We start from the raw sequence: 18,205 nt of genomic DNA on the forward strand, positions 1-18,205 counted from the left end.
AGAGCTGTAAGAACTGATCTGATACACAGTTCTGTAAATACAGGAGGGGCCAACAATGAGATCAGATATCAGAAACTACACTGCAGTTTCCCTCAAAGAGATGTCTGTTTCTGAGCAGAGAATTTTAAACAATGCTTTAAAATAAAAGTACTTACGTTCCTTCTTCTCTCAGAAGAGCCAAGAATTTTTTCACTCGATACTCAGGATCCATCTAAACATCAAACAAAACAGATCTCCATTAATGTGATGCAATCTTCCAAGTAGCCCACTAGGAAAATGAGGCCACAAAGACGTGTGTGCATGTGTGTGCTTTGCCTGTGTATCGGCCTGGCCAGGTATGAGCCTGCTTGCCCAGAAGCTCTGCAGTTACGTGGTGCAGACACAGCACTGCACCAAGGGAAAAAGCTGATTAGCACAGGCTTAGTGTGCTCACATAGCTGGGGGATGAGCCAGACTAGAAACACACACGAGCATTTCTATCAGGTACTTCTGTTTTCATGGCAATCCGCACACTAGCTTCACCCCACATTCACAGCAAATTAAAGTCAGGAGCTGAAGACATCCTCAACTTCCCTCTGCCTTCCTTCGCCCTTACAGCTCCAGCACCAGCAGAGAGGAGCTGTGCGTGGTGGGCTGGCACATAAGGGAAAGCTGAATCACAGCACAAGGCTTCCAGAACTCGCAGTACCAACTTGTGTTGTGACTCCATCAACCAGGAGCATCCCCTAAAGATCAGCCCTGCCTCTGCCCCAGCGCTGAGACACCAGGGAAGTGGGAGGAAGGGCTACAGAGACAGAGACTCAGGCTGCCATCAGAAGACACAACGTGTAACTGCATCAGTCCTTTGTGCTGATGCATGGGCTTGTTGATCCTCTCTAATGTGAAAGACTCTAGGCAAACTGCCATCACTACACCAAGATACAGTGAGTTGGGACTATAAACATTTGGAAATTGGAAACCGTTGCTTCTCAGAGTATCTTTGTGTTATACTGCAACAGTTCATTTGGCCTAGAATCTCCAATTTCTGTTCATTCCGTAATCTTCATCAACACCTTGTATCTTTAACACACTGCTGAAAACACAGCAGGTTCATTCTGAAAACATTCAGTAAACGGTACTATGAAGCTGACTGGTTGTAAGATTCCCAGCTCTATCATCCACTTGGTAATAAACAGGCATGTGCTCTCCTAGTTTTATCTTTTAGTACTTATCCTTGGAGGGGGGAAGCAAAGTTTCAGCATGTGCCCTGGTCTCTCACCGAAGAGGTCAAACAAGGGCTCTTGAACTCCTCTACCACATTTTATATTCCTAAAGGAAAATTTGCACCAATTCCAGATGTGAAGCAGACATCTATTTAAAACCCTGACCACTGTAACTGAGGGCAACACAAATGTCTTCAAAAACAGCTTGGAAGAAAATAAATCCTAAAACAACAATATTACCAGTGATGCAGGCAGGGAAGAAACAGCCAGTAAGAATTTCTGCTTTGTACTAAGAAAAGCCTAAAAATGTATAACTTCCTATCACTTTGAAATATGTCAGCAAGGCCAATACCTCAATACCAACTACTGAACTATTTTTAGATCAGAAAAATAAATTCACTGAAACAAGATGATTTAAAGGAACTTACTGAGGATCGCTGAGCTATAAAGTTGGGTTTTTAACATGCAAAGGAATACTGGCAATGTTCAGGATCCCAGAAGAAAGGCCACCCCACCACCTAAAGTAGCGTTTGAAATGTGTAACACAGGTACTGAGAGAGGGACTGTTGTGTCACGTAACTGGAGACCAGAAAGATGGTGCCTGCAGTGTCCCTCTAGCCTAAATCTTCTCCACAATCTCTCCCAGTGGACACTTGGCTACAAGGGAAGAGCACATCTGTCACTATTTCAGTTCTCCCATTTCTACATGTAGATGTGGCAGTTAGGGACATGGTTTAGTGGTGGACTTGGCAGTTTTAGGTTTACGGTTGGACTCAATGATCTTAAAGGTCTTTTCCAACCTAAAGATTCTATATCAGAAATACTGAAGACAATTGAGATCAGAGTACATGCACACGGGCCACACACCCTGAACACTGACTGCGTGGAAGTCCCCATTCTCTGGGGGAATCCACAGGTGCAATCACACTGTAAGGCTGAGTGTGACTCTCACCTGGCAAAGGGTCTCAGGTGTTCCCCATCCAGAGGACTCTGGTCTGACCCTGTGGCTGATCCTGGACTAGCTGACATCCTGAGGTGTGTTCCCACCTCATTTATCCTGCAGTCCTATGACAACTCAGCCATGTCTCTTCCTATATTTCTGGATGTTTCCAGAATATCTAGTACTTGATAAAGGCATGACCACAACTCTGGGTGGCCACAGAAACAAAGTGTCATTTACTGGTAAGTACAGACTAAGTAACTGGGACGGCACAATGGACAGAAAACTGGGTTCAAAAAGTTGTGATCAGTGGCATGAAGTCCAGTCAGAGGCCAGCCACTAGCGGTATCTGCCAGGCATCCATATGGAGCCAACACTGTTCGACCTCTTTATTCACAAACAGGATTTGGGGACAGAGTGCACCCGCAGCAAGTCTACAGATAAACAGAACCGGGAGGTGTGTTTCATGCACTTGATGATGGTGCTGCCATTCAGAGAGACCCTGGTTGGACGGAGATACAGACCAACACCAATCTCATAGTTCACAGGGAAATGCAAAGTCCTCCACCTAGGCAGGAACAACCCCACGCACCAGCACAGCCTGGGGGACAACTGGCTGGGAAGTGACTTTGCAGAAAAGGACCTGAAGGTCCTGGAGGACAATCTGAATGTGAACCAGCAATGGGCCCTTGCAACAAAGATGGCCAACAGCATCCTGGGCTTCGTTAGGAGGAATGTTGCTACTGGATCTTCCCCTCTTCTCAGTGACACCACACCTGGAGGACAGTGTCCAGTTCAGGGCTCCCCAGTACAAGAGGGACAGGGACATAACACACAGAGTCCAGCAAAGGGTCACAAGGATGATTAAAGGTCTTGAGCAACTGTCATACAAAGAGAGGCTGTGAGAGGTAAGACTGTTTAGTCTGCAGCAGAGAAGACTCGGGACTGGGAAGGGAAGGGTAACTCTTACCAACGTGTATAAATACCTGGTGGGAGGGAGTAAAGAAGAAGAGAAAGATGCTCTTCCGAGTGGTGCCCATTGACAGGGCAGGTCACCAGCCCAAATTGAAATGTAGTTCCATGTAAACAGAAGAAAAAGCTTTGCAAGGGTGATCACACACTATGAGGAACTGCTCATGGAGGCTAGGGAGTCTCCATCCTTGGAGGTATTCAACACCCAACTGGACAGGGCCCTGAGCAACCTGCTCTGCTTGGTCAGGCCCTGAGTGACCTGATCGTGCTTGGTCAGAGCACGGGGCTGGACTAGACAAAGATGAAAAAAATGTAATGGGTGCAATTAGCAGAGTATCTGTTTAGCACCTTCCTGCTCTCCAGGACATTCACCTGAAGAGAAGGAGGTCACAAACAGTTCACCCTAGAGAACCAGATATCACCTGCACAGTGACCTAGATGAAATGTTCACTGCAAGTCCTGGACAGGAGGTTCAAAAGTGGCTGAAACCTCAAGTTACATGGACAGCCAAGGCAAGCCTGGGAACCAGAGCTGCCAAGGCCAAGCTTAAGCAAAAAGAATTACCAGCACACACTCTCTCAACAAGCTTCAGACATCCCATAAAAGAAAGGAATTTGAGGAAAAGGACAAAATACATTTGAACTTTGACCATGAGTAGAAAAGTGCATCTGAGAGGGATCCCTGGCCTTCTCAGATAAGACACACGGCGTTTTTGTAGCTACTGGCAGTGAAGATGTCTAATTCCAAAAGGACTTCTTCACAGGAGCTACTCAAGTGGCAGCCCACTAAGTCCTCAGATTTGACTTTTCATCTATGATCCAAATTCACAGAGAGATTCTCCATGAGAAAGCTGGAAGAGCTGGGCAAATGAACTGCCAAGAAGTGAACCTTGCTGTCAAGAGTCCAAAACACAAACTTCACCTATTCCAGTCAGAGCTGGAAAGGCCTGGTTCCCATCAAATGTTGATGTTGAAGAGAGTGGTGAGATGTCCGTAATGATCTACACATATGCTTTCTGAAGGTCTGAATTGGATTAGATGATGTCCTGAGGTGCTTTCCAACAAGAATGAGTCTGTGATTTTAAGATCTTAAGTATTCTGCAAACCAGTGAAAGGCAGCTTGATGGTTAAGAACAGCAACTCGCTACTTAAGTACTTGCACTCCACACAGAATCACTGCTGAGGGCCAAAGGCAAAACCCATAAAGCACAGCAAATGTTTATGCTGCCAGGGACACCAATACCAACAGTCTATTGCATGAAACAGTGAGTCAAGAGTCAAGACACTTTTTGCAGAGGATACAAAACCAGACAATTTACCCAGTAAAGAGAGAATCTTTCACATCTCAGATTGACCCAAGGAACCACAAACACTGAGACAGAGCAAGGCATGACTTCTGGCTATCGATGGAAAGCCCAAAGCTGACAGAAAGAGAATGTCACACAGAACAGTCACAGGGCCTGGCTTATTCTGCAATTACTATCTCACTGACTGACCTAAGGATCAAGAGTATTATCTACCTCCAGAGAAGATGGTCCTGTTGCCAGAACCTTGGTGAAACCTTAGGAAACCACGGGAAAGTCAGCACAATCAGGAAATATCAACAAAGGACCAAATAGTTCTGTTAAAAAAAAAAAAAAAAGAGATGATCTGAGCTGGATATATATAAACAAATGTCCTCTCTTCATTCCTAAAAAGATCTGTACTAATGCCACCAGTTGAAATTCAAACTTGCCAATGCCAGTGTGCTGTTTCCCAAACCAAAGATGCTGCCTCCCCACCCCTTTTCACTCGGACATAAGAAAGTGGCCACGGTAAGACGCTTTGTCCATAATCTGTACTGACACAGTTTCTACAGAATCTTTGGGAAGAACAGCATTTATCTGCAGACACAATATCTTGTCCAAAAGTCTGAAGCAGGAAGCTGAAAGGCAACAAAGAAGCCTATTGAAAAATGCAGACCCCAAACCAGAAGGTTGATCTGCCCTGGAAGGAGCAGAAGATGGTGTCCATAGAGTACAAAGAGGAAGCAGGTTCAGGACTCTTGAACAGACCCTCTAGTGCCCTGTGAAAGGAGAAATGCTGCTGTCAAACTGGATGAAAGATTTTCTGGAAGAACAGTGGAGACTGACTCTGTGACACAGCTCAGACAGGTGGCAAAGAAATGGCTGTTCCTTTCGAGGTAATGCAGTATCCCCAGGACATGCCTGGAGCCCTTAGGAAAAAAAGCAACTGAAGAGACTTCATTAACCTTCAGTCCAGAGAAGAGGAGATACTCCACCAAGATGTGAATGTCCTTGGGTAGTAGAGTACTCCTGTAAATCTGTCATAAAACCCAAACTCTTAGTATGTCCAGATACAGCATTTAGTTTAAAATAACGCAGACAATATTATATGATGACCTTTCAAAGTAATTTCCCATGTAAATTAAAATACATTACAAACAGCTTAGATTAAGTTTTATTTATGCTAAACAGAAGTTACCAAATCAGGAAATACTGGAGGTGCAAAAAGGGGCTTTCTGGAAAGCTGCCTGGCTCATTCAGGTTCCTGTTCCAAGAAGGAGAGAGACCTTGGGTTTTGGAATGTTGCCAGCAAGGTCCAAGAGCAACAAGACAGGCAGTAAATAAGCAGAAGGAACCAGCCCCCCAGCTCTGGAAAAAGAAGGCTCATGTGTCCAGCAGCACCCCAGGGTAGGGCTGCAGTATCAGGGCAGGGTGAAGCTCATGTGGCACCCGACAGCTCTGTGAGGTGAACCAGGTACCGCAGCCAAGGACACTTCAAAACTAAACTTTTCTGGATTCACATGGCAACTCATGAGTGTATCCATTCATCAAAGACTTCTTTTGAACAAGAACATAACATCATTCCGGGACACTCAGTGTATACAAGATGACCAAAGTATGTGACACTAAATACGAGTAGTTCGACATTAAAGAAGGCCAGAAATAGCAATAAACAGTTTGAGGGAAATTAAGCTGCCAAAAAATGTAGGTTTACAAGGTTTGTAAACAAGGTAACAAAGCAACCCAAGACACCAGAGCAATGCAGTGGCTCATGGTACTGCAAGAAAGGATTTTGATATTGAGAGTGGTTCAGCAAGACTTCAGTCTGAAACACACTGGAAGTCATGTGAACAGCTCAAGAATACCTATATATAGCATATATTGTGTTTACTAGCCTATTAATACAAAACACGCAGATTCAGAGAAAGAAGCTAGGTGCGTATTTTTTGCAAAGAATTCATTCACCGTTGGATCTAATCAGCTGAATTTTGAGAAATTTTATCCATCCCTTGGAATTTTTAAGGTATTTCAGATTCAAATCTCTTTCTAAAAAGCTGTGGTCCAGCTAGGTGAAAAAAGAAACTAGTCTTGGACTTGTCATTCGGTGACATTTTGCTTTCCTGTAAAAGCTAGCCAAATTAGGTATCATTGTGGTCTTCCAGAGCATTCAGATACAAGTGTTCTCCTATGCAGTGAGAGCCTGTATTGCTTTCCTGTATTTATAGTAGTTCAGCAGATGGAGTCATGTAAACACCTCAGACCTTTTGGAACAGAACTTCTTCATATTTAGTTTCCATATGCTATTACCTATGCTACCACACAATTACCTGAACTGAGTGCAATAACGTAAGCTGCCTTGCTAGCAACCACGGATGTACGGTGGATTATCAGTCACCTAGATTGGCAGGAGCATCCCTTCATTTTATACTTGCTCAATTTGTCAGAAATGGCACAGAGTCACAGTTCTGCCTGTCTTCTCCCAGCCTGATTGGTCACGGGCTCACCTACAAAACAGTGGTCTGGTTAAAAAAAAAAAAATATACAAGACCAGTTTATCTGTCTGCACAGCCTAGGGCAGCGTGAAGACTCCCTCTCTCCAGCACCGCAGGCGTGCAGCCGTGGGGCGATGCTGCGAACGAGGCCAGGGTAAGCATTTCCACCCATGCTCCAGATTCAGAACTGCCCATAATTTACATAACCTTCACCTTCAGTTTTGAAAAGAACCAACACTTAAGGTCAAAGCAGCAAAAGAAAATGTCATGTGTCAGAAGAAGGAATCCATTGTCAAGGCTAAGTGAAATGGACTGCAACAGAGCCAGGCAGTCCCCGAAGGCCCTGCACCCCTTAAATACATTTAATACATGTGAGCAATGACTTACTGACTTGCCTGTAGGTATGGAATTAAAAGCCAAGGAAGAAGAGGAAAAAGTAATCTAGATAAATGACTTTATTCCCTGAGGTGACATCCAGTCAGAGCATATCCTCAGTGCTGTGCAAGTTTTAACAGAATTGTGAATAGTGAACAGAGGGATACATGACTTATATGCTGCTAAACTACATGCCTCTTAGCTTATGCTCAGCCTCTCCTAGGAAGATCTAAGGACAGTTCACTCAGCTGCACTAAATCCATTTGATGTGAAAAGAGAGTGTGCGAGGGGGGGGGAGGACTCAGAAGGGCGCTGAAATGTCAGCCGCGGAGGATTAGGGCTGCATGCTACACCCTCTCATTTTTAGCATGCACATACTGTCGAGCACAAGCTTGATGGCTGGCTTGCAGGCATAGATGATGGGTGCGGGGGAGGGTTAAGAACTACATATTTCTACCCTCTGCAATTATTTTCTTTAAAGTGCTGAAAGTGGAAAATAAAGAGGAGAGCAGCTGAACAGCCTGACAGATTTATCTTCTTCAGGGAAAGAGCACATACACCTGCACAGGCACCTTTTTCTTTAAAAAAAAAAAATCCTAAGTGATTGCTATCTGCTATCTTAACATGCTGGGTGTAGAGAAGAAATTTCATGAAAGGTAAGTTAATCCAATCCCTCCAGTTGCCAGATGCTCTTCTCTGAAGTGCAGCTCTAAACAGCCTATAGGCACTGTGGTTTTTAAAGATCTGTCCGTGGACCAAGACCTGGTGATTTCTTTGTTAGGAAAATTTCTTCTCACTGTAGCTCTTTTCTCAATTAAACCAGTTCAAAGGCTCCGACCACACAGCTAAAGTAGGAGTCTGCAGAGAAGTGGGAACCTCAGACTGCTCTATTCATGCCAGTCCTTCCTGGACCAGAAACATTCTTACTTGTAATGACATTTCTATCAGCATCAGCAGCTTCTTGATACCAATCCAGACAGACTTCTCTTTGACATTCTGTGCAATAGTGCTGCGTTCCTTGTCTTTGAAGTTACCCAGGAGCTGGGGGAGAAAAAAAGTTAAAAAATAGAAATTCAACAACAGGATACTGTCAGTAGGAATAATGCTACCTAACCCAGGAAAAGGGGAATGAGAAGCTAGAAAGCATTTTTGAGCTCAGAAGAAAAATTTGTTGCAATGTATCTAGACAAGGCAAAAAACTTATATTCTTCTATTTCATAATGGTTCTCCTCATAACATCTCTAATCAAACAGTTAGTGACTCTCTTAGGATCCATTTGAGGTTTTCTCCAGATTAGAGTCTAGAAGGAACACAGTGGCTCAAGCCACAGTAAGTTTTCAAGACTGCTGCAAGAGCGTCCGTGTCTTTCAGCTTTGACAATACTATCGTTGTGACAACTTGCAAGTCTCCACAAAAGATCTGCCTGTTCAGTTTATTTTAAAAGCCTTCAATATTCACTACAGTTTCCACTATGGCATAGAATAAGCAGCCATTAAGGGCACAAATTTATAAAGAACCTATAATCTCTTCAACACCAAACACCTTCATTTGATGTTGTTCCAATTCATGAGAGCTTGGCACCCTCCAGGCACACTCAGTTTAAGTGCCTCGATTATATTCATTACCCACTTCCATGCCCTCGGAATCTTTTAATCCACTCCACAAACTTTTTCCCTAGACCTATGTTCTCTCATTTTGCCTTAATTTACTGCATGAAAAACTAAACTGGAGAACTGTTACATTATGACATAATGTTAAGTGGGACAGTGTTCCCAAATGCAGAGCTACTGCAAAATCACTCATTTCCAGCACCTTTCGAGCTTGTTTGACATCCTTGAACTTTTTCTCACCTCCAAAGCCTCCATCAGCTGCTCCCCTGTTGCAATGTTGGGCACATGAATCGTGGTGCTGAAAGCATTCAGCATTTCCATTTCCTGCAGGACATCTTTGCGGCTGGTGGTTCCAATGATTAGGAGCTTGCGACCCTGTCCGTGCAATGGAATAAGTGTCAAGAAAGGAAAAACAAGAGAAAAGAGGAGAACCAGCCTTGGCAAGCTTCAGCTAACTACAAATGAAAAACAGAAAATAGCTATGTAAAAATAGAACTTAAAATAAAATTAATAGGCTTAAATCTCTTGGAACTGAAGAAGTCAACATCCACTCTGTAAGACTAGGCTCAGATTGCAGAAATCAGAGAGATATCACCAGCGGGCTCCAAAAATTATGGTACACAAAAGACCCACACATACTCACAGCTTTCCTACCTTACCTTTCATTCTAAATTCATTATAAATAGCTGAATCCTCATTACATTTAGAAGCATGAGCAAACCCCCCACTTCCAAAAGCTGAATTACAGATGACTTCTCAGGGGAACAGCCTGTCTTTAGAAATCCTGTGGGTACAGTGAATTCTCTGCCCACTGTACAGACAGTTCCAATGGTTTTACAGCTCACGCTTTAAGAGCAGAGGTTGCCATAAGTTCGTCAAACTTCCCATTGCCAGTGTGGTTGTATAAAAGGACAGTACCACGTCTGGCAGCCTCTGAGTTCAAACCGACAGTGCATACACCAATTCCAAGTTGGCCTGAGCAATAACAGGGTTTATAAATAATAGAGCAACAAATGGAAAACATCAACTGCCAATAAAAATCAACTTTTGCTAGTTCATCTTGGAAATGCCATTTCAGTGCTATTTGAATTTTACCATGCAGCGTTCAGACACTGATAAGCGTTGGCTGACGGAAGGAGCTGCTGGGATTATCAGCTGTGACCTGTCCCTTTTCCAATTCAGTACACAAGGAACCCATGGGTTGAGGAGAGGCCTGGATGGCCAAGTATCCTCCTTATTTGCTGTACAGAAGTTTAGCTGATGCTCAGAGACAGAGTAAAGTTCTATATTTCAACTTCATGACACAAACTCTGTTCATCATTATAAGCAAAACAAACAAAAACCTAAAAAATATCCCCACAGAGCAGCCAAAATTAATTTCGTAAGTGCTTTGCAATCCTTTGATAAAGGATGAGAACCTATTTAAACTTAATACATCCTTGATGAAGATGAAGCGTCTTCGCAGCATTTATTTATTTCTCCCTGAGTACCATTGTATTCGAACAGATTAAACTTCTGCTTTGGGTGACGGACAATGAGGAAGCACCAGCACTGGTAAGGAACTCAGCTGCTCACTTCACGTTTGTTTTTAGCCTAAGACAGCACAAGGAAGTAATGCCTGGCAGGTTGAAACCAGAGCATGCCCCAGGTCACGAGCTTCACACAAAGGCTTTGTCAGGGAAACACTGTGCTAACCCTTCTGTGTATTAATCACTGTCTACATCTCAGGAGACACCACACTCACCAGCTCAGTCACCCCTTTAGAGGGGGAAATCCTCAGAAACCTACTGGGCAATTTAATGGGGAAAAGCAGCCAATTCCTGAACTGACGACAGAAACGCCAGGTTTAAAACTGCAGTGGGAGTAGGGAATGCTTTATTACTAGACAAGGCTCACCTGCTGGTGGCACACAGCAAGCAAACAAGGTCTGAGTGTCTAAAAATGCCTGTAGGTAGCCTTGAGAGGGGCATACAATGTCCACAGAAAGCACAAATACAACTATCCTATAGGTTGCTGCTTCCACTATGTTCTGCACATCCACAGCTTTACAATTGCACATTGTTTGTTTCCTTTTTGACGGTCATTGTGTAGCAAAGCCAGGAAAATATTTTATCATCGTACAAGTTTGAGCCAAATCTGACCAATGCAGTAAGATCTTGCATGCAAAGATGAACAAACAACGCACTCAGTGGAGAGCAAGGGAATGGCATTTGATCCTCACTCCTACAAGGAATTCAGAAAGCCCCACCAGGTGCTCAGTTTCAGCTAAAACACTTAACAGGCCAAGAAGATATGATGATCAGCAACAGAAAAGCTTTTTGCATATATGAAGACAAATTTTCAGTGGTTTTCATCTTTGGAAGGGGTTGGTAAAACAGACTTTGAACCCAGGCTTGGACTCTGTGTGAAATGAGTCCCCCAAGAACACCTGAACCACCACCTGCTCATGAACCACAGAAACATGGTACAAACACCTCTGACATTTGCTCTGAAGTTACCACCCAAGGACAAGGTTAAAAGGTGACTTCAGCTTGCTACAATATACTTGGATAACAGCACATGTGACAGCAGAACTGATGCATGCTTAAAATCTTCAGAATGCAGAAACAGGGGTTATCAGCAGATTCAATTGAGAAAATTTCATCTTGATTCTGATTTACTTTGCTTTCATGGTTGCTCTATATTTCCTCAACATTGTCCTCTGAGTTTTTGTTCAATTCATAAATGATGCTGCTATATCTGATATTATATACGCTGTAACTCAGTAAAAAGTGTAAGCCCTGCAAGGAGAATTTCCGCTACCTTATTCAAAAAATTGTAACAAGTCATATGTATGCTGTTAGGCACCTTCAGACAGTTTTCTCATTATACAGGTAAGGTAGTAGGGTACAAAGGAAGCCAAAGACAGACTCTTGAACAGAACTGAAACCACCAATGCCCTCTTGCAAGCACAAATCCATGCAATGCTACACTACCAAGACCGATCTGCTTTACAAACTATAGCAATTATTTTTAAAAATTGTTTATTACTGTACGTAACTCTCAGAGTCTGGAACAGCTTGGTTAAGGGATTGTGTTAGTAACAGCTTCCCATGAACTATGAGCATTTTAGGATGAAAAAGACACTCAACTGCAGCCAGCAAGGCGGTATCTGTTCCCAAAATATAGCTAAGAGCATGTGTGCAGTGCCTGGCACAGCAGATAAGAATCAATCAAGGGAATAACTTGCAGACTAACTGCCTGAAGGATGCTACCTGAGCAACTTCTACACTGATGAAAACCATGCTTGATTATAATAAAAATGGAGTCTAGTTTGGGGTTTCAACAGAGACCAGGAAAGGATGTAAGCAGCACAGAAATGTAATTAGTGAAGTGAGTTTTACCTCCTGTAACTTCAGGTGTCCACATATGATCTTAGTCTCTGCATTTCCTTCTTAGTTAATGAAGCCCAGATGACATACACCTCCTCCCAGAAAAGCTGCCTACCCTCTAGACTCATACAGCAAACTATTTTCTAAACAACTAGTTCAGTCGCAGAAAACCAAACCGCTGACAGCCCCATTTAGTCAGATGAATCCCAAACTTGCTGTAAATCAGGCCAGCAGACAATTACTACACACACAAAAATTACTCTGAATGACTTATTACCATTTAGGAAAGCCACTGGAATCGGTCACTGTGGTAAGTTCTGTGAAAACACCAGCTTAATGCTAAACCTTACTCAAAACGCAAACACTCAGACATTTTTAGAATGGGAGAAGAGTAAAACAAAAGTCATTATTCTACCATATGAATCCAGGGTGCTCTTTAAGACCCTACGCAATCCTAGCCATTTCAAATACATCACTGGGTTGGAGAAATCGGAGGAAAGCCATGGGAATGGTCAGAAATATGGAATAACTTCCCTAAATAGACTCTTGGTAAATTGATGAGGGGTAAACAGAGAGGTCTATAAAATCGTAGAAGGTGTAGAGAAGTGAGGGGGGAAAACTGCTGTTTCTCAAAATAAAAACTAGGGAGCACTACATGAAATTATCAAGCATCAGTTTTAAACAACAGCATCGGTTTTGAACAAAAGGATGTTTGCTTTCACCATACAGTTCAGTTGAACTCAAGGAAGCACAACACTAAGAATAGCAAAAGCTCAGCAAGATCCAAAAAGCAACAGGACAAGTTAATAGAGGTCAGATCCATCAGCAATTTTTAGGTATCTCTGTTAGGATCCATGCTCGGGACCGCAAACCACTGATGACTGAATGGTTGAAATCTCCTCAAAACAGATGGCTACTCTGCAAAACAGTGCTTAAAATTTAACAACTCCACCCAAAACATACTGATTTTTTCCCTGCTTTCTTCAATAGAAAGTATGCACTTCAACTTGCTACCTTTAAACTTGAGCCACTGGAAAACCAGTTACCGTAAAACAAGCATAATCTCTGCTGTATCAATTACTAAAAGAAAATGAAGTGTCACGAGTCCCTCGTACTCTTCAAAGTTTCAGGCAACTTGCTCAGCAAACAAGTGGAAAACCTACAAGTCAGAAATGTTTTGCCCCAGGCATTACCGGAAAAGCATGAAAAGCCATCAAGGCAAATTGAAAAAGCTGCCCTCATCCGACTACTCCGCAGTGACAGCACACCACAGGGTATCACTGGACTTACTTGTGCTATTGTGAGATGTCCTGCTTAACTGCCCCCATTTTCAGAAATATTCACATTTTTGATCCTTAATTTCTACAGCAGTCACTGCAAAGGCAACATGCCATGTGCTCAGCCCACAGAAGATCAGGATTCAAGCTGAACTTCCAAACATCATGCATAACAAGAGTAACTACCAACTAAGGAGGAACTTGGCTTTTCAACAGCTTAAGACCATTTGGTGTGAGACTCACTACCAGGACAGTTCTAAGCCTAGTTCTTTCATCAACAGAGATTAGATACAGGCACATCACTTCAGTCTGGATTCATCCTGCCCATTTTTAGGCAGTAAAAGTTCCCCAGTTCGGAGCTCCAGATCCCTCTATACCGATGGGGGGATACCTAGTAGAAAGGTGCGTATCTTGCCCCGCTGACTTCTAGAGTGGGATAACCCCAGATTTCACCTCTCTGCTACAGGGGTCTTATCTGAATAAAGGATATAATCATGCAGAGAACTATGGGACTCAAAGATCAAGAGGAAGTAGTTTTAAACCACCACATTTTCAAGCACCACAAGGTTGATTCTTCTAACACAGTATTCACTCCCTAATGGGCACCATATTATTGCATTGACTACCAAAGACAAACTAGAACATAAAAGAATTACACAGACTCTGTTACAAGCAAATGGAGTCTCAACATGTCAGTGGAGTCTCAAATTACAGAATTTCAGCAAACCTAGACAGCCTTAGGCAAGGGGAGTTGAGGCGAACTTGAACTATGCTATAACCAAGTATTGGTGGATACTGAAAGTGCCTCTGCTGCTCACCCACCAGCTCTTCACTCAACTTTGGACCCTTGTATATTTATTTTTATGCATGTGCTCTGAGGTATCAACAATTCTTCACATGTAATGGCAGAAAACACGATTCCCCAAGTTTACAAGTATAAAGGTAACGTCACTGTTGGAGTTGCTTCCAATTCACACCAAGTGACGTGGAATCAGGAATGCATCTGGGATTATACCAAACAAGGAGATTATTCCCCCCTTTCCCCTGTCAACTTTCATAAATCGGCAAAAGCCTCCAGTGTCCCGGAGAGGAAAGGGGCCGGGGGCCTCTGGGAGCAGTGGAAGGGCATCCACCAGAGTGGTCGAGAGCATCTCACTAAGCCAGACATTTCATAACACTGCACAAATTGTACGTCCAGCTTAGCGCGGGGATGCTGCAATGGTCTTTCACCCTTTGAGCCAATTGTTAGCTTTTCACAGGAACCAGCAGGGAAGCACATGTGAAACCTCTGTGGGGCTGGTGAGTGTCTCCATGCCTTGTGTGACTCTGCATGTAGATGAAGCAGCTTCGGCTTTCGGAGCTGCTGCTGCTTAGTTCTCAGAGAAGTCCTTTTCTCCCGCTTGGCTCCCTGCTGCGACAGTCCTTTTCAGTCTTTCTATCCCCCCCCAGTCTCTTCTCCTGCACAACACAGGGAAACTTGATTGAAATAAAGACCCAAGAGAACATGGTTTATTTTCTTCTCTTCAATCCATTTTAGAAAAGATTTTTAATTGGTTTAAAAAAAGATGCTAAACAAAATGCAATGTTTTTCAGTCTTCTTGAGCTAGTAGTAATAGATACCACTATTTAAGCATTGCTGAGTGGAACTAGCAAGCACGAGCTGTGACTGGGAATTTAAAGCAAACTCAGAGATGTTTCTAGTTTCTTTAAGTCTAACGTGTTTACTCTCAAAACTTCTGCAAAGTACAAAGAAGCCAGAAAGCCCAGAAAACCAGAAGCTTCAAGTATTTGCCCTTCCCACACCCGTTAAAATAATATAGCCTCAATAGGAAGAGGGGAGTCTGGGAGGCAGCTTTCATAAACCAATTCAACAGAGACATATACCTCAATGCATAATTAATCAGATTTCATCCCAGAAATGCTCCTCTTACACACACAGCCTACAGTAATTGTAGGAAGCTGCTTGCACATTAAATATACTCTCTGCAAGTGATGTGACAACACCGTGTGAATACATAATCTGGGCCACAAAGATGGGAGCAGCAGAGCTGCGCGGCTGAAACGCACCCTCCGCTTCCCACTCACTCCTTGCTTGCGGTTTCAACTGCTCCGTCGTTCCTGTTTCTAAGCTTTTCAAATCAACTCCATATTTTGGGCATCTCTGACTAGTGAGTAAAGAGCCTATCCGATAGCAATGGAGACAGGTATTGTCTCCCCAGCACCTTGCCAACAATTTCTCTCAGCACAGGGACATGCCGGGCACGTCCCAGGACACTCCAGTTTTACAAGGAATGAACCTAACCCATGATCCCAATCCCACAGAAATTTATGTTGGTTTGACCTCATGGAGCAGGTTAGTACCACTGATGCTACTCATGTACATTTAAAGCACATATCTGCATTTCAAATTGCAGCAAAATCCCTCAAATCAGCCATTACTTCCAAATAAATTGCTCCCCAAGGGAACTAGTCATCTCAGAGGGAACTTGGAAGGGCGCTGATCAACCAGCAGTACTATCCCCTTGTGCATTTCTCACTTGAGCTTAAAAACCCCAAGGGTCTCCATGCCCAAATTTAATCTTTTTCACAGTAAAACTTCAAAACAGGAAAGGTCTTTTCCTGCATGACTCTCTCTTATACACCATTTTGGGTTTTTTAATGAAAAAAATCCCCACGTCATGACTATCACAGGGAACTCACAAGAAACAAACGTGCTAGGAAGAACCCCATCATCAGAACCACTAAACTAGGTCAGCCCAAAGGGTCTGTCTAACCCAATGTCCTAATTTCCGCAGTAGCCAATAGTGGACACTTAGAAAAAAAGAAAAAAAACCCACATCATCAATCAAACAGTGACATTTCCTCAGAAAACTTTCTACCCGCCAACAATTTATGGCTTAAGTCACCATAATATTGGCTGTCAACCCAAAGTCTTCCAGCCTCAAGGGCATTTCAAACATTGCAGAGTACAAATCTCTAGCAACATGCATAAACTTGGCAAATATCTGAGAGCTTCAAGCCCCGCATCCTGCTTTCAGGGAGACTTGGGTGCCAACAAAAGTGCATCTAAACAGCAAAATACATTCAGAGGATGCAGTGATAAAATGGACAATTTAATATTTTAAGTTCTTTTGACAACTGAACCAAACCAAGTTCTGTTTTCTCCTATTTATAGGAACAATCATTTCCTGGTACTGTGGAAACACCCAGCAGTATGTCAATGATTACATGAGATTATGGCAATCAAAAACGGTGGTGCTGTTTCATACAGGCAGCCCTTCTGTTCCAATATATGGGGTAACAGAATCCAAGTTTTATGTTAGAGACTTCACATGGCACATAAAGTTCACTGGGAAAAATCTTTGTTCTCCCAGGTTGACAGTCACAAGGGGAACTTCAGGGCCTGTGGCATTACAATTTAGTTCAAAGTTGTATATTTGAAAGGTCTTTTCACCAAACTCTCTAATGAAAACAATACTCACGCATACATTACTGTTTCCAGGATATTAAAAATGACAAAAAATTTGAGTTCATCCAGGTTGTGCTTCTCTGCTTTTTCCTGACAGCAACTTTCAAGGTTTTACTGTATGTTATTTATTCATGCAGATACTTTCACACACACACAGCAGAATTGCAGTGATCAACAGAAAAAATGGCAAATAAAAAAGAAGAGTCCCTGTCTGTTTGTATTTTTCAGTGCAAGCTTCAGAAATATTATCACTTGTGATGCTCTTAAATCTCATCAAGCCAGAAAGTGCAAATATACAGGATCAGCATGAGATGTAAGATCTTAAGCTTTCCTCACTCACTGTAATTAACACCTGATAATTTCAAATTAAGAACAAATTAAAACCCTGACATCCACAATCATATGTTCCTTAGAAACTGATTTCTAAATAAGGAAGGAACACGTGGTTGGGCCAGGGATTGATTTGGACTAAACAGTTCCTTAGTTATTCAGAAAGCAGACAGCCTGCATGTTTAAATTTTACATGGTGAAGGTTAAACTTGTCTCCTTAGTATTTCCAGGGCTAACTGCAGAAGATTCAGCCTTAAGTAATTAGATAATGAAAGCTGAATCCTTTGTGGTTATCCTAGAAATGTCTAACTGAATGAACAGCAGCAGGCTAGGATTAACTTGACTGAATCAGAGACAATAGCACTAATACCACTGGCAGCACAGCAGCTATCAGCAAGACACAAAGCTCTCCACTGTCAAAATTATTATAGGAATAAGGAATCTCGCCCCTTGATTACTTTCTTACCTGAGGGGGGGCCTTCTTTAGCAGTACAAGAAGGGCTTGCAACACCAGATTAGAGAACCGCGGTCCAATTGGGACATAATCTGAAATGAAAATGGATTTTAATGCCCACTAAGCAGATGCACATTTGAGACACTTCACTGTATCAAAAACAGTTCAAAGCTCTTGAAGTAAATGGTTCCAGGTCATTTCCAGTTTGCAATATTTCAGTAGTGCAAATATTTCAATATTTCTGCACAGCAGACAACATAGGTCTCTCATCATCCTAACTCACCCAGAAGTCTCTCGATGTCATCCACAACCACACAGCTGAGTTGGGACTTGTACGCATCATCAAAGATCTAAAAAACAGCAAAATGACTCATTGTTAAATCTCAGCAGCAAAACTACAATAGTCATGATAGGACCCGTTGACGTGT

At 42.7% G+C, this 18,205-nt stretch overlaps 1 protein-coding gene across 3 annotated transcripts in view; it reads right to left on the minus strand.

Moving 5' to 3' along the window:
• The window catches only part of NSF (N-ethylmaleimide sensitive factor, vesicle fusing ATPase), an 82,128-nt gene that overhangs the window by 1,971 nt on the left and 61,952 nt on the right, over positions 1-18,205 (minus strand). For all 3 annotated transcript variants that reach the window (XM_074891712.1, XM_074891710.1, XM_074891711.1), the window contains exons 16-20: positions 18,061-18,127; positions 17,790-17,869; positions 9,117-9,251; positions 8,194-8,307; positions 156-211 (exon numbers count right to left, since the gene is read on the minus strand). In XM_074891712.1, the coding sequence (XP_074747813.1) occupies positions 156-211; positions 8,194-8,307; positions 9,117-9,251; positions 17,790-17,869; positions 18,061-18,127 (452 nt within the window). The remainder of the gene's footprint in view (positions 1-155; positions 212-8,193; positions 8,308-9,116; positions 9,252-17,789; positions 17,870-18,060; positions 18,128-18,205) is intronic.

Source organism: Strix uralensis, chromosome 22 (assembly GCF_047716275.1).
Source record: "Strix uralensis isolate ZFMK-TIS-50842 chromosome 22, bStrUra1, whole genome shotgun sequence".
Taxonomy (NCBI): Eukaryota; Metazoa; Chordata; class Aves; order Strigiformes; family Strigidae; genus Strix; species Strix uralensis.